The following is a 23193-nucleotide window of genomic DNA, read 5'->3' on the forward strand; positions in this document are numbered from 1 at the left end:
CTTTTTCCAGCCCAGTGAAGCAGTCCAACTTCTCTTTCAGATAATGGTCAGCAACACAGCATTAAATATCAACACAAAGCAGAGTATTATTGTAGATCACGCAGGGAGAACAAAGGGTAAAATATTTAACTGCTGCAGAACTTAATAGTTGAAAATTGTCTTAGTGCATCAATTCTCTTTGAAGTCCAGCAACCAAGTATAGCTTTCCAATTATATGCCTGAATTTATTTAACTGCATTCATATATAATTATTCTAAAATTCCTTTCACTTTTCTATTATAATTTAACATCTGGTAGTTTCTTAAAGTAATATTTAAAGGTGTCAAAGTAATAATAATGCACTTGTCATAACTTGACCTTATTCTCTAATTTAAAACAGTCTTATGAACTAACTGATCTGAAAGGAATTCTCTCTACTCTTGAATGAAATATGCATAAGACATTTTACTGAAAAAATGATTTAAAATTGTCTCTATATAAACATCTATTAAAAATTATGTTTCAGCCCTGGCTGGTTTGGCTCAGTGGATAGAGTGTCAGCCTGCAAACAGAAAGGTCCCAAGTTTTATTCTGGTCAAGGGCACATGCCTGGGTTGTGGGCTCAATCCCCAGTAGGGGGCTTGCAGGAGGCAGCAATCAATGATTCTTTTTCTCCCACTCCCTTCTTCTCTGAAATCAATAATAATATATAATTTTTAAAATGTTTTAGATAAATATTAAGCGCCAACTTCATATGCAAGGCACAATGTTATACAGGAGACAAAGAAAAATAAAATCTAAATATAGACCCCAAAAAATCACAACAGAAATAAAAATAAAAAACAAATACAGTAAAAATATTAGAGCCTGGCTGACATGGCTCAGTGGTTGAGCATTGACCTATGAACCAGGAGGTCACAGTTCAATTCCCAGTCAGAGCACATGCCCAGGTTGCAGGCTCGATCTCCCGTAGGGGGCATGCAGGAGGCAGCAGATCAATGATTCTCTCTTATCATTGATGTTTCTATCTCTCTCTCCCTCTCCCTTCCTCTCTGAAATAAATAAAAATATATTTTTTAAAATTAGAGTAAAATACCTAAAAACAGCATCCCAATTCAAATATTTTCCTTGTTTGGAATCTGAATGTCGATCTAGATGTTGAACAGTTTCAGGATCCCGAATCAGTTGCTTAAATTTCTCAACTTCTTTCTGAAAATGAAAAAACAAGCACAATAATGGGTTACCAATCACACACTTGTTTCAAGCAAAGACTAAATTTAAGTAATTTACTACCCTTCGTTCCGTAGCTCTGTCATGTTCTAGTTGACGGCAGCAAATAAGCAGATCATTAAGCGCTAGACTCATGGTTCAGGATTTCAGAAAACACATCACTGTAAAAACAATACATACATAAAATTATTTCAGACCGTGTCATTAATATACAGTTAGAGCTACAACTACAGACATATTGTGATCAAGGGCAGGATGGTTTTTCTTAACATTTCCATACTTAGATGAGGTTTTCTTAGTATATACCACAACAAAGCTTCAACATGCAATGTGTACTTTGTGTGCAGTAGCAAGATAAAAATATGAAAGTTATAATTTATTTTTCTGAGACCTCTTCTAAGAAACACGACATTTAAATTGAAACACAGCCCTAACCGGTTTGGCTCAGGGGATGGAGCGTTGGCCTGCGGACTGAAAGGTCCCAGGTTCGATTCCAGTCAAGGGCATGTACCTTGGTTGCGGGCACATCCCCAGTAGGAGGTGTGCAGGAGGCAGCTAATCAATGTTTCTCTCATTGATGTTTCTACCTCTCTATCCCTCTCCCTTCCTCTCTGTAAAAAATCAATAAAATATATTTAAAAAATAAATAAATAAATAAAAATAAATTGAAACACAAAAATGAATGGAAGACAGCCAGGCAAAAAGTAAGGAAAGGCGCACTTAAGGATTTAACACTGACCATCTGAACTATTTAAAAGCACCCTTTCCTATGTGTAATGACATCATACAGCTGAGCCAAAAACATAAATTGCTTATACTTTGGGATTGATATGCAGAAGGTTATCAGAGCTAGGAAGCCCTGCATAGCATTTCCATCTTAATTGGCTTCATGATTCTATTTAATACATAAAAATAGGAGGAAAATTATATTCTTGTTTTAAAAGGAAATGATGGAATTGATAAGCCATAATGATATCCTTTGCAAATGTCAAAGGTTAACTATATTTTACTGTGCCTTAATATCACTGCAGTAGCCCTCCTCCTTTGGCAATCAAACTTTCCTTTGGTAACCTTCGAAAACATCTTGTAAGAAAAACATTTTAGTATTTGAGTCTTTTTATAAAAAAGGCTCATTTCTGTTACACTATGTTAATAAACAAAGAAAAACATACACATTATGTCTACGATATCTACACGTACATATATATCACAAGGAAAAAAAACTGGGAAAAGTCCTTTTCCCATCCATCCACATATGTTCTACTCGATCTTTCAGGATCAAGTATGTTTATACGGCCATGTTTAATCTCACAGAATCTCAAAAGTGGGAGGAAATGAGAGATCATGTCCCATCTTCCTTCAAAGGAAGAAATCCCTCCTAAAATGTTATTGTCCTTTCTTCAAACACTTGCAGTGAAGGCAAACTACCTAATAAGACCTCATAGTTAACTGACAGATACCTCTAATTCCCTTCTCCATTAGTATTCATTGGTTGTTCTGACCCCTTCAACACCATTACAAACTCTGCTGTGGGTTACAGGATGTTACTTACTTATAGTATTTTTCATTTGACTATATACTTGTTCAGAACAGGACTGTAATTTTTGTTTTTCCATCCCCTATGGTCATATCTAGGACTCTTCCCCCTTCTTGCTCAATCTTAAAGTCCTCTTGATTGGCCAGTAAGAAAAATAAAACACCTTAGCAATATTCAAAGAACCATAAAAGTAGGCACCTTTATTCCTAAATATACTAAAGATGTTATTTATAATGTGAAAAAAAATGCATGTTTCCTAAACATGTGACACATCCAGGAAGAGGCAACTCTAAATTTGTTTTTTAAGCTGTGGCTTTTCTGAACTTGTTTTTTCTCTTCTTCAGTTTCTCAAAGATTGATTACTTTTAAGAAAATGAAACAGTTCAGTATTAGCTACATAAACAGGAAATGTTACTCACTGATACATGAAACTGTATTTATTGGGCAACTGCTGTGTCCAAGGTACTATATTAGGAGAATCTAGGTTTATAATGAACCAGACACAAATCCTACCCTCGCTGAGTCATAACAAGTGGGAGAGAATGACAATAAACAAGTACACTAATAAATCAATGCATAATTCCAAACTGTGATATGACTCAAAGGAAAGAAACAATCAATAAGAGGATTATATATATAAAAGCCTAAGTGACCAGCCGACCATTTGACAGTCCAACCGGTAGCTATGATGTGTACTGACCACCAGGGGGCAGATGCTCGACGCAGGAGCGGAAACCACAGGCATGGAAACATGGAACAGACTGATGAATCTCAGAGGGTAGGGGGAGAGAGGAGGGCGGAAGGAGATTAACCAAAGATCTTATACGCATACTAGAGGCCCAGTGCATGGATTCATGCACTGGTGGGGTCCCTCAGCCTGGCCTGCACCCTCTCACAATCCGGGATCCCTCAGGGGATGTCGGGGAGCCAGTTTCAGCCCAATCTCCGCAGGCCAGACCGAGGGTCCCCACTGGTGTATGAATCTGTGCACCAGACCTCTAGTTTGTTTGTTTTTTATAAACTGTTAGGGAACACGTCTCAGAGAAGGTTACAATAAAGCCAAGATCTGAATGAACTTGTGCTAATCACAGAAAGAGCTGGAGGACAGAGATATTAGGGGAAAAGACTAGTCTAAGGGTCTTAAGATGGAAAAAGCAACTAAAAGAACCAGAGAGTAATCAGCTACAATAAGAGTGTCATCCGTTAAAGCTGAAATCAACCAAGGCATTAATTCAGAACAATCTAGCTTCCATTCCCAACATGCAACTAAATGATCTCTATTTCCTAAGTAACAGCCTCTGGATCAGCAAACCCAGTGCTGACCCCTTTGCAGAATTTGACAATGACGACAAATCCCATCTCTTGAATGTAATCCTGCCCTTGGAATGCCAATCTCTTCTAGTGGTAAGAGTGTGGGCTCTGTACTCAGACTGTACTGGTGCTACTGTTTATAAGCGGTAGAACCTTGGGCAAGTTAGCTACTCTCTCTTCACCTCAGCTTTCTCAATGATAAAATGAAAAAAAATAATAATGCATACTAGAGCCTACTTCAAAGCGGTACTGTGAGGATTCATGTACCTGTCCAACAGTGCGTGGAACACAGCAAAGGCTCAATAAATTACCGTTAGCAACTACCCTTTCTGTTTCCTCAGTCCATTGTGATGGCTCTTCTTCCACCCACACCCGAAAGAACATCCTTGTTTCCTGACTTCTCCCTCTGATTTTAACCCAGTGGGATCTCATCCATTCCTACGACTTCGACATGTTGACAATGCCCACACTTAATTTCCTTTAATACCAGACCTCACTTTGGAGCTTCAGGCACCATCTGCACTTTGCGCCTTGACCGCATGTTTGCCTTCTGTGCAGAAAGCTCCCACCACCCTCCGGGGCAATTCAACACTCGGCCCAAACTGAATTGATCTGTTTGCAGAGAAGCTCATTCACCCCTCTGCTACCACCGTGCTCTTCTGCCACATTTCCCTCCTGAGTTGTAAGTCTTTTTACTTAATCTGAACCGGGTCAAAACGGCAGCGGACGCTCTAGAATGCTCACCACAGGAAAGGACGGTCACGAGGAAGGCAGGAGCGCGTGGTCACTCCGCTGCCGGCCAGAGGGTGGACCCCAGCGGGGTGACGAGTCCAGAGCCCAGGCTCCTCGCCACGCGACTGCGGTTTACTCTGCAACAGATGCTCGCTGATTACAAATAATTGCCAGAGGGGGAGAAAGTCGATCAGTCAAGTCATCTAGTTAAATCTGGGGGCACTGAGAGGAAGGTTCGTGGCTAAAACTGCTGCGGGAGAGTGGCGAGGACGGGAGCCCCGAAAAGAGATGCAGAGAGGGAAAGTGGTGCAGAGAGGGAAAGGGGTGCAGAGAGGGAAAGGGGTGCAGAGAGGGCCGTCCGGGGCCCAGGGCAGGCGGCTCGGACGACCCGATTCCCCGACAGCCCGGCTCCCGCGCCACCACCGCTGGACTCCGACAGCCCAAAGGCAATCTCCTGCGGGGACGGTGGCTGCAGCCCAAATCGCCGCTTTCAAGTCGCCTCAGCCCGAGGCCGCAGATGCTGGAGTCCGCTATACGCGCACCATTCCCGCTTCCGGTTCAAACCTGGCGTGACTGCGCAGCCTTGGTCCCGCGAGGAAGTGAGGCTGCCCCGGCGCCGGGGCCCGTCTGCCCATGCGCGTGAGCATCCCTCGCCCTCCGTGGCCGGGCCTCGCTCCCCCAAAACACTGGGCACGTCCGCGGAGGCGCCTGCGCCGTGCCCACCAATGGCGTGCGCCCTGGCCTCTGCGGCTCTCCCGGCGGCTGCGGCTCCTGGGCCGGCACCACGCCTCCTCGGCCCCTTTAACCCCACCCCTCCAAATCAGAGGGAGGAAATGACGACAGTTTCCAGGAGCACGGAGGCGGGTTTCTTTTCGGCGCCTTTCTTTCTCCCGCGGAGGCGATTGGCTGGCGTGGAGCGAAAGAGGCGGGACGAGTTGCCGCGGGTTCAGTGCCGCCACTGGAACCGGGAGATGCGGCGCAGCGGCTGTCGCTGTGTCGGCTTTTACCCGAGGCTTGTCTCCTATTGCGGTTCCTTCTGCGGCTTCGATTATGCTGTTACCTTCGGACGTAGCCCGGCTGGTGTTGGGTGAGCTCGGCCGCGGGAGGGCGGGATATGGGACCAGCTACGCCGGACGGAAAGACCTTTGGGGCCAAAGGTTTCCCCGGGTGGGGAAGCTCTCGGGTTCTGCCTCCCCGCCGACTCCTGCAGCCCAGCGGCGGCGGCGGCGCTTCCTCCGCCGGGGGCTCGGCAGTCTTCGCCTCTTTGTGCGTGGATGCGCCTGTCCCCGGGGCTGCGGGGCGCGGGAGGGGAGCGCGGGGGAACACCTGAGGCCGGGTCCGCGGGCAGGGCGGGCCTGCACACCTCGCCGGGACCCCGAGGGCGGGTCGTCTACGTGACGGATGGACGGACGGCTGCGTGTTTTCCAGCCTTGGGTGCGCTTTTCCCTGGTCAGGGCTGGGACCAAAAGAGGAAAAAAAAAACCAAAAAAAACAGGACTTCCCCTGCCGCCCAGCTTGGTGGAAAGACCTTCCTGACGCCCTTCTCGTCACTCGCTTTGACGGCTGCGAGTTTGGGCCGAATGGGGTGTTCTCTCTCCCCCAGTTGCATATTTTAAAACAGAAGCAATGCCTCTCTGGGGGGCCTGTGGCGGGGGCGGGGGGACGACTAGCAAGAAACTTCACATGGGAAATGACTTTCAGTTGACTTTTCTGAGCCCTGGTGAGTTTTTCCTCCATTCGCGGAGGCTTTAGTTCCTCGGGCCAGTGGTCAAGGTGTCCTGTCTGGGTGGGAAACAGGTGTTGTTGTTGCTTGTGCCCCGGAAGAATAAAGAGGGTTGTACGGCTGGGGCCGAGAGCCCCGTTAAACTCAGAACACGAGCCAATGATTTGCAGACATCGTGTTCGACATCCCTGGAAGTTAAATGGTAAACATCTGCGATGAAGCTTCCCATAGTGTCTACAGTCATTCCTACCGACCGTTGTTTTATTGGTAGGAAAACCCATCTGTCTTTTTTCTTTTTAAAATACCCAGCTCTTGTCCAAAGAAGTGGTGTTTGGTGCACGGGCTTGTGATAGACACTTTTGGCAGGAAATATTAGAGGGTAGTGGTTCCATCATCCATTTCTTTGATCAATTAACTTCCTGGCTTAAGTTTAAACGGATATTTTTGTTAATGTTTGGCTAATCTTTTGCCCACTTAACCAGAAGTGAGTATCAGTAGTTAACCCACATCTGTATCTTGTATGTATGAGAAAAGGCTGTCTTGTAATTGTTCTATTAGACTTGCATGTGATCCAGTCCAAAGTAGGCTTTCACAGTGTTTACGATCACATTGACATACTTTTTTTTTCCCCCCTCCATGCAGTGTTTACTTAAGAATTTTTGAGTTTGGGCAGTTTGGTAATCCAGTAACCGCAGTCTTCAGCAGGATTTCTTGACCTGGCATTGTTGACATTTTGGGCCAAATAATTTTTTATGGAGAACTGTCCTGTGCATTGTGGTATGTTCAGCAGCATCCACCGCCTCTATCCTTTCGATGCCAGTAGGGCTCCACTCACCCTCTGTCCAGTTGTGACAACAGAAAGTGTCTCCAGATATTGACAGTATGTTCCCTGTAGGGCAAAAAATCACTCTCAATTAAGAACCACTGGTTTTACAAAAGCAATTTGATTTTCTAAGTGGAATAATTTACACCAACTTGTGAGTCTTTATTCTCCACAAACCAGCTGATCTGCTTGACTTCCTACTGTTTTCAATGGTCTCCAGTCATCCTTTTCATATCCTAAACTAGTTCTTTGTCTTTCACATTCCATTTTGATTGCCACCTATCCTAGCAATATGCCTCCTACTACTTCTCTTTTGGGTTTTTGTCCTTGCTTCTCAGGTAGTCTTGCCATTCATCTTTACTGTTACAAAACAAAATATGCCTAAAGCATTCGCACTACACCTCCTATTATAGTTGAAACAACTGTGCAGTTACCAAAAATTTCAAGTTGTACAAAAGAATATGTAATAAACTATTACATATTAACTATTCTTGCTGTTTTGTCATGTATTTTGAAGCTCATATCAACATGTAAAGACCTACAATTACAAAACGTAGTGACTTAAAATATTAACAGGTTTATATGATTCTTCTCTTGTCAGTACTCCCTCCCCATCTTCAGCCCCTCTCTTGATGTTGGACCTTTTCCTTTATATTGTTCTTTCAGCAAATCTTTGGATGCCTGCTATGTTCCGACACTGCCAAATGCTAAATATAGAGAGAAGGAAATTCTCCCCTTAGAGTTCATGTAATTAGGATTTTTACCCTTACACATCCACACACTAAACACTTTCCTACACCCCACCTCACATTCTATCTAATGCTTCATCATCCTTTCACAAGTCAAATTTATTCAAAAAACAATAAGTTCTACTTAGTTGCTCTACTTGCTCACCTAACTTTCGTTTTTCTTTTTAACATACATATATTTATTGATTTTAGAGAGGGAGAGAGAATTGGAAACATCAATGATGAGAGAGAGTGATTGATTGGCTGCCTCCTGCACACCCGGGCATGTACCCTCGACCAGAATCAAACCTGCGAACCTTCAGTCTATAAGCCAATGCTCTATCCACTGAGCCAAGCCAGCTACGGCTAACTTTCATTTTTCAACATACAGCAGTGACATTTGTACCTCACTACTCCATTTAAACAGCTCTTGCTACTCAGCTACAGCCAGCTGTTGCCTTGCTGGAATTTGTTTCATTATTGCACAAGCCAAATGCATCAAAATGTTGTTTATTGCCTCTGGATCACAGTTTTGTTTTTACCAGCATGTCATACAAAGTGCTCTGTGGAACTGATCCTACTTCATCTCAACTTCTCAACATCTGACCTGTGCTTCAGGAATACCAGACTACTTGCAGTTTCTCCCGTTTTTCCTATGCGTTCTGTTCCCTCTGCCTGCATTTTTTATTCTCCCTGTCTTCCTAAGTACTTACATTCATTGTTCAGGTCAAAAGTAATCTCTGAAACCTCGTCCAGCAGGTATAGTTAGTACTTCTTAAATGTTTCCACAGCATTATATATTGCTTCTGTTACACCCTTACCATGTTTTATGGTAGCTGTATGTTTGCTTTCCTTTTTTTTTCCCTTAGAAAACATATGCAAAATTTAACCATTTCAGTGATTTTTAAGTGTACAGTTCTGTGGATTTATTTACATTCACATTGTTCTGTAACCATTACCGTTATCCCCCTCTAGAATTTGTTGTGGTTGTTAATCCTCACCCCTAGTATATTCCTCCATTGATTCTCAGAGAAAGTGGAAGGGAGGGGGAGAAGCAGAGAGAAAAATATCAATGTGAGAGAGACACATCAATTGGTTGCCTCCCACATGCATCGACCAAGCCAGGGGTCGAGCCTGCATCCCAGGTATGTGTCCTTGACTGGAATTGAACCTGGGACCCTTCAGTCCGTAGGTCGATAGATACTCTATCCACTGAGACAAACAAGCCAGGGTACCCTCTAGAGTTTTATTTCTAGAAAGTTACTCACCTTTTTGTCATATTCAGTATTTTTAATCTGGGATTAATGGGTAGGCTTCAAAAGTTCTGGGATCCCACAAACTATCTGTAAAGGTTTATTTGCAGATAATGTGTTTTATGGGTAAAGTGTCCAAAACTTTCTTTTTAAAAAACAAATATACTTTTACTTATTTCAGACAGGAAGGGACAAAGAGAGAGAGAGAGAAACATCAATGAGATACATCCATCGGCTGCCTCCTGCACACTCCCTACTGGGAATTGAACCTGCAACCGGGGCATGTGCCCTGACCGGGAATTCAATCATGACCCCCTGGTTCATAGGTCATACCTCAACCACTGGGCCAGAACTTTCTTAGGATTCCTAAATAGGTTTGTTCCCTTTTGTATGAGTCAACATCCATTCAGGGAAATTGAAACCAGTCTGAGTATTTGACAGTAGAGACCCGGTGCACAAAATTTGTGCACTCGGTGGGGGGGGGGACGGGGGGGGGGGGGGGGATGGGTGTCCCTCAGCCCGGCCTGCGGCCTCTCACAGTCCAGGAGCCCTTGGATGATGTCCGATTGACAGCTTAGGGGCCCTGGCGAGTGGGCCTAAGCCAGCAGTTAGACATCTTTAGTGCTACTGAGGAGGCAGGAGAGGCTCCTGCCATTGCTGCAAGCGGCAGCCATGAGCCTGGCTTCTGGCTGAGCGGCGCTCCCTCTGTGGGAACGCATTGACCACGAGGGGGCAACTCCTCATTGAGCGTCTGCCCCCTGGTGGTCAATGCGTGTCATAGCGACCAGTTGCTCTGCAGTTCAGTCGATTTGCATATTAGGGTTTTCTTATATAGGACTAGAGGCCTGGTGCACAAAAATTTGTGCACTGATGGGGGGGGCGGTGTCCCTCAGCCCCACTTGTGCCCTCTCACAGTATGGGACCCCTCGGGAGATAACAACCTGCTGGCTTAGGCCCACTCCCGGGTGGCAGAGGGCAGGCCAAATCCCTAGGTGCCTGCCCCGCAGCCCCTGGTCGGGCTCAAAGCAAGGCTGATTGGGGAGTTGGGGCGCCGCCCCCTGTCACACTCAAGGCAGGGTCAATGGGGGGGTTGCGGCGCTGCCCCCTGTCACCTACAGAGCAGGGCCCATGGGGGGGTCGGGGCGCCGCACCCTGTCACACACAGAGCAGGGCCGATCAGGGGGTTGGGGAGCTCCCCCCTATCAGGCACAGAGCAGGGCCGATCAGGGCGTTGGGGCGCCTTCCCCTGTCACGAACAGAGCAGGGCGGATAGGGAGGTTGTGGCCCCGCCCCCTGTCACACAGAGCCGCAGGGCGATCATGGGGTTTGGGTGCTGCCCCCTGTCACGCTGCTCCAGGGGCCAGGAGGCCTCGCGGCTCCGCATGACACAGGGGCAGTGAGGCCTCACTGCTCAGCTGATCCTGGTGCTGGGAGGCCTCACGGTTCCGCTTGACAGGGGCAGTGAGGCCTCGCTGCTCAGCTGATCCCAGTGCTAAGAGGCCTTGCTGTTCCGCTGATCCTGGTGCCAGGAGGCCTCGCGGCTCCGCTGATCCCGGGTTTGGGAGGCCTGTGGCTCCACTGATCCCAGGCCGGGAGGCCTCGTGGCTCCGCTGATCCCGGTGCTGGTTGGCCTCGCTGCTCTGCTGATCCCAGTGCTGGGAGGCCTCGAGGCTCCGCTGATCCCAGTGCTGGGAGGCATATTATCCTTTTACTATATAGGATAGAGGCCTGGTGCACGGGTGGGGGCCGGCTGGTTTGCCCTGAAGGGTGTCCTGGATCAGAGTGGGGGTCCCGCTTGGGTGCCTGGCCAGCCTGGGTGAGGGGATGATGGCTGTTTGCAGCTGGTCACATCCCCTTCAGGGTGGGGGTCCCCACTGGGGTGCCTGGCCAGTCTGGGTGAGGGGCTGAGGGCCGTTTTCAGGCTGGCTGGTGACTGAAGCTCCTCCCAACCTCTCCTTTTTTTCTTTTTTTTTTTTTTATTCTGGGATTTATTTACCTTCTATGGCTGTCACTGGAGCTGAGAGCCGGCTTTAGCTGTGAGACCTCGGCTGCTGAAAGCGGGTTTCTGGGCTTTGTTTACCTTCTGTATTTGAAACTTTGTTGCGACTCCAGCTCTGAGATCCTAGCTGACTGAAAGCAGGTTTCTGGGGTTTTGTTTAGCTTCTATATTTGCAACAATGTTTCTTAGAGAGCAGCTCAATGCTGGGCTGCGGCAGGCGGGGAACATTGGCACTGGAGCAAGCAAGCCTCATGTTCACTTCAGTTGCCTGGCTGCCGGCCGCCATCTTGGCTGGCAGTTAATTTGCATATCACCCTGATTAGCCAATGGGAAGGGTAGCAAAGTTACGGCTAATTACCATGTTTCTCTTTTATTAAATAGGATAATAATACTGTCATTGCTGACATTTACAACTTTTTATGATCCTTACCCATTCTGTCTTTTCAGTTGTATCTCCAGCTGTCCTATCACATATAATGTGCTTCATCCAAACAGGGCATGTTTCCCAAACATGCTCTTCATATATATTTTCTATCAGTTTCTTTGGGATATGCCAGCCATCCTTCAAGATTCACCTCTTCCTTGAAATGTTGCAGAATTTTCCCCAAGTCTGATAATAGTAATAGTTCCTCTAACCCAGTGGTTCTCAACCTTCTGGCCCTTTAAATACAGTTCCTCATGTTGTGACCCAACCATAAAATTATTTTCATTGCTACTTTATAACTGTAATGTTGCTACTGTTATAAATCGTAATGTAAATATCTGATATGCAGGATGTTCTTAGGCGACCCACAGGTTGAGAACTGCTGCTCTAACCCCTATCCTCCCATGAAGTAAGTCCTAGTGTCTTACCACCTTTGCTTTGTGTTTGTGTATTCATGAGGCCTAGTTCATCATAACTTGTTTATTAACCGAGATTTTGTTATTGGTGGATCTAGTAATATAATGTGTCATAAGTTAAGACTTCCCATGAATTACTTACATTTTTTTAGGATCATTGAATCACTGTGAAGGAGATATTTTTAGGTAAGGAGATTTGCTATCACGTGCTTTCTTCGTCAGGCACCTCTTTTTTTAACACATTAAGCGTCCTGTCAGTCACTGGTGACTGACACTGTATCTCGGTCCAGAAGACACAACAGGCTGGGTGCTTAACATGTTAAAGATTTTTTTTTTTTTTTTTTTTTTAGAGAGAGGAAGGGAGAGAGAAACATTGATGTGAGTAAAACATTGATTGGCTGCCTCCTCCAAGCCCCCTACCAGGGATCAAGCTCACAAGGGGGGTATATGCCCTGACTGAGAATCGAATCAGCAACCCTTTGGTGCATGGGGTAACGCCCAACCAACCGAACCACATGGACCTGGGCATGCACCTCTCTTTTTTATGTTTCCCTCTCTAAAATAGGAAGAGACCAGACTCGGCATCCTAATTCCTAAAATTTAAATACTCTTAATATATAGTTAGAATTTTACCTTTCCTTTTCCATTTTCAGTTATGTTTCTCCTTCAGTGTATTTTGTTGATTATTACTACCTCCACTGAAAAGCAGGCAGAAGACAGTAGGTATTGTGTTAGGAAAAAAGGAAGTTCAGGCATACTTCCTTAGTTATTTGAATATCTTTGCCACTAAGTCTATACAAAAGATAGTTATTTTATTCTAAAGTTACCTTTAGAAATAAGGAGAAACAATAATTAATAGCTAATTTTAGCTGAAGAGTAATTGTATTGTTATTATAATAAGAGATAATTGGTGTAGTTTGTATTTTTCTGTGACATTTGAGATTTAGAATAATTTGTACCTAAAATTTTCCCTATTGTTATGATTGAGAATTGCTTACAATTCTGTTAAGCTTTTTTGTAAGCAAATAGCTAGTTAACGTGTGTATGTATATATGTGTGTATATATATATTTGTATATATATATACACACATACATATAGTCATATATTAGTAAATGTGCATATATATGTGCACACACACACATATACATATATATAAAATGATAAATGAACATGAATGTAGTCAACTATTTACCACATTATTTTAGAACTTCTAGGACAAAAGTAAAGCTAAATACACCAAGTCTAATCTAAAATGGAAACTCTAGCTTGCCCAAAGTGGGACATGAACACTTGTTATAAAAGTAATCTAGCCTTTTAACAGCCTTTTCTCAAGTGTATACTATACAAAAGTGTAATGTCTTATGACAAACTATAAACTATATGATCTGCCATGATTCCTTTCCCAGCGTATGCTAGCACAAATAACCATATTTTCTGAGAAGGGTTAACTGTATATTACTACATTCCATCCAGGGAAGTATTCTCAACCTTTGTTTCATGATTGCAGCCTTAAGGAATATTTTTAGACTTTTTTTCCCTAATTGCCTGCCCTCATGAAATTTTAATGCCTCAAATATACTGCTTATATATTGCATGTATTTCTGTAAATAAGCATTAAAGTATATTTTCTTAGTTCCACTCTCTTCCCGGTACCAATTTTCAACGGCTTGGGGCTATGTCATTCTTTTTGAGAATGCTTGGTCTAGATAAAATCAAATCTACTTTAAGGAATTAGAATTCATACCACCACCTGTTACAACTCCCAAGTGGTTATGAAAACATCTAAGGTGGTTAGTACTTTGGAAACTCTCCACCATGAAAAGAAACTATTTATTTGGGGTTTTCAATTTGAATCTGGAAGCACATAAAGAAAAACTCCAACCCTGACTGGTTTGGCTCAGTGGATAGAGCGTTGGCCTGCGGACTGAATGGTCCCGGGTTCCATTCCGGTGAAAGGCATATACTGGTTGCAGGCACATCTCCAGTGCGGGGGAGGAGGGGGTGCAAGAGGCAGCTGATCGATGTTTCTCTCTCATCAGTGTTTCTAACTCTATATCTCTATCCCTTCCTTTCTGTAAAAAAATCAATAAAATATATTTAAAAAAGAAAAACTCCAACTGCCCTGATTTCAGGGTGACTCTAATGGGTTGTACACATTTTAAATTTCTATATTAATGAAATCCTAGTAGCATCTGACTTAATTATTCCAAATAATATAACTGTCAGAAAGCGAACCATTTTAAAAACAATTTATTTTCAACTGGCTATATTTTTATAGGGTTTTATATTGAGTTATTTGTGAAAAATAAAAAAAAACACAAGGAAAATAGCAATTTATCTTTGATCCATCTAATTTCACATGTCAGACGATTTCACATCTTCAGTGATAGGGATATAGAGTAGTAGTATCTGAGATTTTTAAAAAAGGTTTCTATATGCTATCTGGTTTCTAAATGCTTTCCCATATTCCAGAGGATAAAGTCTTTGGTGTTTTAGTTGTATGTTTGTTTCTCCCTATAGCATTAGTTAGCAAGAGATTGGAAAACTGATTAATCAACTATAAGTACGAAGTGGTGTGTTGGTTCCCACATCCCAGCTAGGACATTTCCTAAAATGAGGTGATAATTTCCTTTTTATTTTTATAATGATCATATATAATGACTTTGTAGGCCCGCTGATTTGGTTTTTTTTAATTGTAGGGCCTGGTTCAATATATAGTTTCAGGGGAAAAGAATAGGACCTTAGAATTTTCAAATTAGAATGAACCTTAGGAATAATTGCTTTAGTACAACAGATCTTTGAATAACTCGTTTCAATGTTTTTCCATTATAACACTGATGGGATGCCAGATCATTAACTTAATTTTTGTTTATATCAATTAGCCTATAGTAAAATTAGTTTTATTATACATTGTTTTGCTTAAAATCACAGAGAACCTACTGTCAATGTTACGTGAGGATTTATGTAGTTAACACATTGTATGCGGGGAAACGTATTTATAAAACGTATAAGGGAATCTAGTACCTGGTCATAGGAGTGTGGTACATAATGACAGGGTTGAAAAAAAAAAATTCTCTGAGGAAATGATAGTTACACTACACGTGAAGGATGAATAGGAATTACCTACACTAGGAAAAGATAAAGCTGTTCAACCAAAGTGAATAAAGTATATAGTAGTGGCCTTGGAATAACATCATTTGTTTATTTGCAGAATTGAAAGACCAGTTTGGCTGGAAGAGATGGAATAACAAGATATAGGGCTAAAAAGGAAATTATGATGCAAAACAGAATCTCATATGACATGTTACAAAGTTAGGATTAAATTTTTTTATTGAGGTATAATTCACATACCACAAAGTGCAAAATGTAGTTATTTTTAGTATATTCACATTTTTATGCAGCCATCACCACTATCTTAATTCCAGAACATTTCACCCCAAAAGAAACCCCGTGCCTGTTAATTGTCACACCCAATTGTCCCCTTCTGCTATCCTCTGGCAACCACTGATCTACTCTGTCTCTAAGGGATTTACCTATTCTGGAAATTTCATGTAAATGGGATTATACAATATGTGAACTTTTCTCCCTGACTTCTTTTTTTTTTTTTTTTTTTTTTTTTTTTTTTTTTTTTTAATTAAATCTTTATTGTTCAGATTATTACATTTGTTCCTCTTTTTTCCCCCCATAACTCCCCTCCTTCCAGCTCCCACCCCACCCTCCACCCTCACTCCCCACCCACTGTGTTCATCCATAGGTGCATGATTTTTGTCCAGTCACTTCCCGCATCTCCCACACCCCTTTTTCCCCCAAGAATAGTCAGTCTATTCCCTTTCTATGTCCCTGATTCTATTATAATCACCAGTTCATTCTGTACATCAGGTTATTTATTCACTTGATTCTTAGATTCATTTGTTGATAGATGCATGTTTGTTGTTCATAATTTGTATCTTTACCTTTTTCTTCTTCTTCCTCTTCTTAAAGGATACCTTTCAGCATTTCATATAATACTGGTTTGGCAGTGATGAACTCCTTTAGCTTTTCCTTGTCTGTGAAGCTCTTTATCTGACCTTCAATTCTGAATGATAGCTTTGCTGGATAAAGTAATCTTGGTTGTAGGTTCTTGGTATTCAGCACTTTGAATATTTCTTGCCATTCCCTTCTGGCCTGCAAAGTTTCTGTTGAGAAATCAGCTGACAGTCGTATGGGTATTCCCTTGTAGGTAATTAAGCCTCTTTCTCTTGCTGCTTTTAAGATTTTCTCTTTGTCTTTTGCTCTTGGCATTTTAATGATGATGTGTCTTGGTGTGGTCCTCTTTGGATTCCTTTTGTTTGGGGTTCTCTGCGCTTCTTGGACCTGTAAGTCCATTTCTTTCTCCAGGTGGGGGAAGTTTTCTGCCATTATTTCTTGAAATAGGTTTTCAATATCTTGCTGTCTCTCATCTTCTGGCACTCCAATGACTCTGATATTAGTCCGCTTAAAGCTGTCCCAGAGGCTCCTTACACTATCTTCACACTTTTGGATTCTTTTTTCATTTTGCTTTTCCAATTGGGTGTTTTTTGTCGAATCTTTGGTTTGATTATTGTACTCCTCTGGTCTGCTATTGGGTATAATATTCTTTATTTCAGTCCGTGTATGCTTACTTTCTAATTTCTTTATCGTAGCATCGAGGGTCTCATTAGTTTTCGTGAGGCTCTGCACAAATTTATGGCAAGCCCTCAAAATTGCGATTCTTAGCTCCATATCCTCCATTTCTGTCATGTTTCTTTGTCTCCGCATCTTTTATGCTTTCTTGGTGCACCCCCTTGTGGTCTCTGTGCGCAGTCTTGTTCTAGCCAAGCCTTAATTGTTGTAGTTACCACTAGAGGGATTTGACCCCCGGGCCGGCTGGCTATAGGAATCAGCTGTACGGAAAACGTCTGCCTTCTGGGAAGGCGCTAATCCAGCCTTTGCCTGAGGCGATCGGCAAATGGCTGTGCGCAGGCTTTGGGCGGGGCGGGATCAACAGGGCGGGTGGAGGGAGCAGTTATGGCCACGCTCAGTCCCGTTCCCAGAGGCTCTGCTTCTCAGAACCCCGGCAGCCGCTGCAAACCTCGGAGAGAAAGTTGCCCTCAGGTTCCAACTGATGCCGGATAATCCCGCTTCTCCCGTTTGAGTCTGGGTCCCTAGAGACTCGCCCGGATCTGGAGCCCAGAGTCTGAGACTCACTCCCGACAGAAAACGACAACCACGCCCTCAGCCACCAGCCCGCTTTGCGCGCGCACCTCGGTACCTTTGTATTTTCCACACTGCGCCGCCTCTGAGCCTCGATTTGCTGTTCTCTTTCCTTCTAGTTGTAGAGTCTCTCTTCAGCCAGCCTTCCTGTGGTTCTGGGTGATGTCCGTTCAGTCTTTTAGTTGTATTTTTGAAATGGTTGTTTGCGGCAGCGGTCTCTGGTGTTTACCTACGCCGCCATCTTGGTCTCCCCTCTCCCTGACTTCTTGAACTTAATGTTTTCAAGATTTATCCATGTTATAACATATATATGTACTTAATTTCTTTTTGTGCCTGAATAATGTTCCATTGTATGGATATATCATATTTTGTTTTTCCATTCACTGATGGACATTTCTACTTTTTTGGCTATTATGAAAAACTAGAGGCCCAATGCACAAAAATTTCTGCACTCGGGGGGGGGGGGGGTCTATCAGCTCAGCCTGTGCCCTCTCCCAGTCTGAGACCCCTCGGGGCATGTCCATCTGCTGGCTTAGGCCCGCTTCCAGGAGGATCAGGACTAAGCTGGCAGGCAGACATCCCTCTGGCAGCCCAGGAGCCCTTGGGGGATGTCCACTTGCCAGAGGGGAGCAGGCCTAAGCTGTAGTTGGACATCCTTAGCGTTGCTGAGGAGGTGGGAGAGGCTCCCGCCACCACCACTGTCCTGGCAGCCATCAGCCTGGCTTCTGGCTGAGCGGAGCTCCCCCTGTGGGAGCACACTGACCACCAGGGGCAGCTCCTGCATGGAGCGTCAGCCCCATGGTGGTCAGTGTGTGTCATAGTGACCAGTCATTCCCAGTCGTTCTGCTGTTAAGGTCAATTTGCATATTCCCTTTTTATTATATAGGATGCTGTTATGAACATTCATGTACTAGTTTTATTTGAACATATGATTTTAATGCTCTTAGATATATGTATATCTAAAGATTGGACTTGCTTGCTTATATGGTAACTAAAGGCCCAGTGCATGAAATTTGTGCACTTGGTGGTGGGCGGTCCCTCGATCTGGCCTGTGCCCTCTCGCAATCCAGGAGCCCTCAGGAAAGGTCCGTCTGCCGCAGAGGCGGAAGAGGCTCCCACCACTGTCATTGTGCTCACCAGCTGTGAGCCCGGCTTCTGGCTGAGCGGCACTCCCTCTGTGGGAGCGCAGTGACCACCAGGGTGCAGCTTCTGCGTTAAGTGGGATTGGGTCAAAACCGGCTCTCCAACATCCCCCGAGGGTCCCAGATAGCGAGAGGGTGCAGGCCAGGCCAAGGAACCCCACTGGTGCCAGGGAGGGATGCAGGAGGTTGGCCAGCCAAGGAGGGACCACGGGAGAGCTCCAGGGCATGTCTGGCCCATCTCACTCAGTCCCGATCAGCCAGACCCCAGCAGCAAGCTAACCTACCAGTTGGAGGGTCTTCCCCCTGGTGGTCAGTGCATGTCATAGTGACTGGTAGACTGGTCTCGACTATCTGCCCCCTGGTGGTCAGTGCACGTCATAGCGACTGGTCAACTCTGCCCCCTGGTGATCAATACACATCATAGCGAGCGGTTGAACGGCCTTAGCATATCATTAGCATTACGCTTTGATTGGTTGAACCAATGACCAGACACTTAGCATATTAGGCTTTTATTATATAGGATTCTATGTTTAATATTTTTAAGAACTTACAAAGTGATTTTCCGAAGTGGTTGTACCATTTTTATCATCCCACTATATATGCAGTGGGCTCTCTTGTTATTTTGTTGGTTTCTTTTGCTGTGCAGAAGCTTTTTATTTTGATGTAGTCCCATTTGTTTATTTTCTCCTTAGTTTCCATTGTCCTAGGACAGTGATGGCAAACCTATGACACGCATGTCAGAGGTGACACGAAAACTCATTTTTTTGGTTGATTTTCTTTGTTAAATGGCATTTAAATATATAAAATAAATATCAAAAATATAAGTCTTTGTTTTACTATGGTTGCAAATGTCAAAAAATTCCTATATGTGACACGGCACCAGAGTTAAGTTAGGGTTTTTCAAAATGCTGACACGCCGAGCTCAAAAGGTTCGCCATCACTGTCCTAGGAGATGTATCCTTAAAGATACTGCTACGAGAGATGCCTGCTATTTTGCTGCCTATGGATTCTTCTAGGGTTTTTATGGTTTCACGTCTTACATTTAAGTCTTTTATCCATTTTGAGGTTTTTTTTGTGTGTATGGTGTATGTTGATGGTCTAATTTCATTTTTTGCATGTATCTGGTCAATTTTCCCAACACCGTTTATTGAAGAGACTGTCTTGACTCCATTGTATGACCTTGCCTCCTTTTTTTTTTTTTTTTAATTAAATCTTTATTGTTCAGATTATTACATTTGTTCCTCTTTTTCCCCCCCATAACTCCCCTCCTCCCAGTTCCCACCCCACCCTCCGCCCTCACTCCCCACCCACTGTCCTCATCCATAGGTGCATGATTTTTGTCCAGTCTCTTCCCGAATCTCCCATTCCCCTTTCCCCCCCAAGAATAGTCAGTCCCTTCCCTTTCTATGTCCCTGATTCATTATAATCACCAGTTCATTCTGTACATCAGATTATTTATTCACTTGATTCTTAGATTCACTTGTTGATAGATGCATGTTTGTTGTTCACAATTTGTATCTTTACCTTTTTCTTCTTCCTCTTCTTAAAGGATACCTTTCAGTATTTGGTGTAATACTGGTTTAGTGGTGATGAACTCCTTTAGCTTTTCCTTGTCTGTGAAGCTCTTTATCTGACCTTCAATTCTGAATGATAGCTTTGCTGGATAAAGTAATCTTGGTTGTAGGTTCTTGGTATTCAGCACTTTGAATATTTCTTGCCATTCCCTTCTGGCCTGCAAAGTTTCTGTTGAGAAATCAGTGACAGTCGTATGGGTATTCCCTTGTAGGTAATTGAGTCTCTTTCTCTTGCTGCTTTTAAGATTCTCTCTTTGTCTTTTGCTCTTGGCATTTTAATGATGATGTGTCTTGGTGTGGTCCTCTTTGGATTCCTTTTGTTTGGGGTTCTCTGCGCTTCTTGGCCCTGTAAGTCCATTTCTTTCACCAGGTGGGGGAAGTTTTCTGCCATTATTTCTTGAAATAGCTTTTCAATATCTTGCTGTCTCTCATCTTCTGGCACTCCTATAATTCTGATATTAGTCTGCTTGAAGCTGTCCCTTACACTATCTTCACACTTTCGGATTCTTTTTTCATTTTGCTTTTCCAGTTGGGTGTTTTTTGCTTCTTCGAAATTCAAATCTTTGGTTTGATTCTTGTGCTCCTCTGGTCTGCTATTGTGTATAATATTCTTTATTTCAGTCCGTGTATGCTTACTTTCTAATTTCTTTATCGTAGCATCGAGGGTCTCATTAGTTTTCGTGAGGCTCTGCTCAAGTTTATTGCAAGCCCTCAAAATTGCGATTTTTAGCTCCATATCCTCCATTTCTGTCATGTTTTTTTGTCTCCGCATCTTTTATGGTTTCTTGGTGCACCCCCTTGTGGTCTTTGTGCTCAGTCTTGTTCTAGTTAAGCCTTAATTGTTGTAGTTAATACTATAGGGATTTGACCACCAGGCCGATTGGCTGTGGGAATCAGCTGTGTGGAAAACTTCAGTCCTCTGGGGAGGTGCTAATCTAGCCTTTGCCTGAGGCGATCGGCAAATGGCTCTGCGCAGGGCTTGGGCGGGGCGGGATCAACAGGGCGGGGGGAGGGAGCAGCTATGGCTGCTCTCAGTCCGTCCCCAGGGGCTCTGCCTCTCTGTCCCAGCAACCGCTGCCAACCTCGGAGGGACCGTAGCCAGACAGTCCCGCTTCTCCCGTTTGAGTCTGGGTCCCTAGAGACTGGCCCGGATCTGTAGCCCAGAGTCTGAGATTCCCTCCTGATTGAAAACGACAACCGCGCCCTCAGCCACCAGCCCGCTTTGCGCGCGCACCACCGCACCACCGTACCTTTAAATTTTCCACACTGCGCCTCCTCTGAGCCTCGTAATGCTGTTGTTTTTCATTCTAGTTGAAGAGTCTCTCCTCAGCCAGCCTTCCTGTGGTTCTGGTTGATGTCCGTTCCGTCTTTTAGTTGTATTTTTGAAGTGGTTGTTTGCGGCCGCAATCTCCGGTGTTTACCTATGCCGCCATCTTCCCATTCTCCGACCTTGCCTCCTTTGTCAAATATTAATTGAGCATAATGGCTTGGGTTGATTTCTGGGTTCTCTGTTCTGTTCCATTGGTCTATATGCCTTTCTTGTGCCAGTACCATGCTGTTTTGAGTACAGTGGCTTGGAAATATAGCTTGATATTTGGCATTGAGATCCCTTCAGCTTTGTTCTTCTTTCTTGAGATTGCAAAGAAATCAGGGTCTTTTTTGATTCCATAAAAATTTTTGGAATATTTGTTCTAGGTCTGTGAAACAAGCTGTTGGTATTTTGATAAAGATTGCATTGAAATTGTAGATTGCTTTGGGTAGTATGGCAATTTTACTGATGTTGATTCTACGAATCCATGAACACAGTATATTCTTCCACTTATATAACGTCTTCCTCTTTTTTCACTATCCTGTAGTTTTCCAAGTACTGGGTTTATTCCTAAGTATCTAAACTTTTTTGTTGCAATGGTAAATGAGATTGTTTAGTTTCCCTTTCTGAGCATTCATTATTGGTGTATAAAAGTGCCATAGATTTCTGGGTATTAATTTTATATCCTGCTACATTGCCAAATTCCCTTATTAAATCTAGTAGTTTTTTTATGGTGTCTTTAGGGTTTTCTATGTACAGTATCATGTCTTCTGCGAAAAGTGAAAGTTTTACTTACTCCTTTTTAATTTGGATGTTTTTATTTCTTCTTGTCTGATCACTACAGCTAGCACTTCTAGTACTATGTTGAACAGAAGTGGTGAAAGTAAGCATCCCTGTCCCATAGATTTTGGGTTGTTGTGCTTTCATTGTCATTTTTTTCCAGGATGCTTTTTATTTCTTCTTTGATCTCTTTGGTAACCCATTCATTGTTTAATAATATGCCATTTAGTTTCCATATGTTTGATTGTGATTGTATTTATTGTAGTTGATTTCTAATTTCATGCCATTGTGATATGAGAAGATGCTGGATATGATTTCAATCTAGAATTTTTAGAGACTTAGCCTATGTCCTAGCATGTGGTCTGTCTTTGAAAATGTTCCATGTGCACTTGAGAAGAATGTATATTCTGTAGCTTTGGAGTGAAATGTTCTGAAGATATCAATTAGTTCTATCTGATCTAGTGAGTCATTTAGGATTGCTGTTTCTTTTTTTTCTGTTTTTAATATATTTTATTGATTTTTTACAGAGAGGAAGGGAGAGAGATAGTTAGAAACATCAATGAGAGAGAAACATCGATCAGCTGCCTCCTGCACATCTACTGGGGATGTGCCCTCAACCAAAGTACATGCCCTTGACTGGAATCGAACCTGGGACCATTCAGTCCGCAGGCCGACGCTCTATCCACTGAGCCAAACTGGTTTCAGCAGGATTGCTGTTTCTTTGCTGGTTTTTTGTCTTGAGGATTTATCCAGTGACATCAGTAGAGTATTAAAGTTCCCAACTATTGTGTTGCTGTCGATCTCTCCCTTAATATCTTCCAGAGCTTTTTTATGTATTTGGATGCTCCTTTCTTGGGTGTGTATATGTTTACCATTGTTTATCCTCTTGTTATGGCCTTCACTTTGAGGTCTATTTTGTCAAATATAAGCATTGCTGCCCCAGCTTTTTTTTTTTTTTTTCATTAGAGCATCAGGCCTGCAGGCTAAAGGGTTGCGGTTTCAATTACTGGTCAGAGGCAC

At 43.5% G+C, this 23193-nt stretch overlaps 2 protein-coding genes across 9 annotated transcripts in view; one reads left to right on the top strand and one right to left on the bottom strand.

The window, feature by feature from the left end:
• The window catches only part of ATM (ATM serine/threonine kinase), a 126761-nt gene extending 121325 nt beyond the window's left edge, over positions 1 to 5436 (bottom strand). For 5 of the 7 annotated variants that reach the window (XR_011472865.1, XM_070425972.1, XM_070425975.1 and 2 more), the window contains exons 1-3: positions 4802 to 5340; positions 1273 to 1370; positions 1076 to 1188 (exon numbers count right to left, since the gene is read on the bottom strand). Coding sequence is in view for 6 of the 7 variants with exons in the window: in XM_070425972.1 (XP_070282073.1) it covers positions 1076 to 1188; positions 1273 to 1344 (185 nt within the window). In the remaining variant the exon portion in view is untranslated. The other 2 variants (XM_070425974.1, XM_070425973.1) reach the window with 2 other exon arrangements.
• A 320-nt stretch (positions 5437 to 5756) lies between these two features.
• Positions 5757 to 23193, top strand: part of NPAT (nuclear protein, coactivator of histone transcription) — a 62601-nt gene continuing 45164 nt past the window's right edge. For both annotated transcript variants that reach the window (XM_070425979.1, XM_070425981.1), the window contains exon 1: positions 5757 to 5876. In XM_070425979.1, the coding sequence (XP_070282080.1) occupies positions 5840 to 5876 (37 nt within the window). In that variant the 5' untranslated portion in view covers positions 5757 to 5839. The remainder of the gene's footprint in view (positions 5877 to 23193) is intronic.

This window comes from Myotis yumanensis, unplaced genomic scaffold (genome assembly GCF_028538775.1).
Source record: "Myotis yumanensis isolate MYYU_CA2020_CCGP unplaced genomic scaffold, mMyoYum1.0.hap1 SCAF_10, whole genome shotgun sequence".
Taxonomy (NCBI): domain Eukaryota; kingdom Metazoa; phylum Chordata; class Mammalia; order Chiroptera; family Vespertilionidae; genus Myotis; species Myotis yumanensis.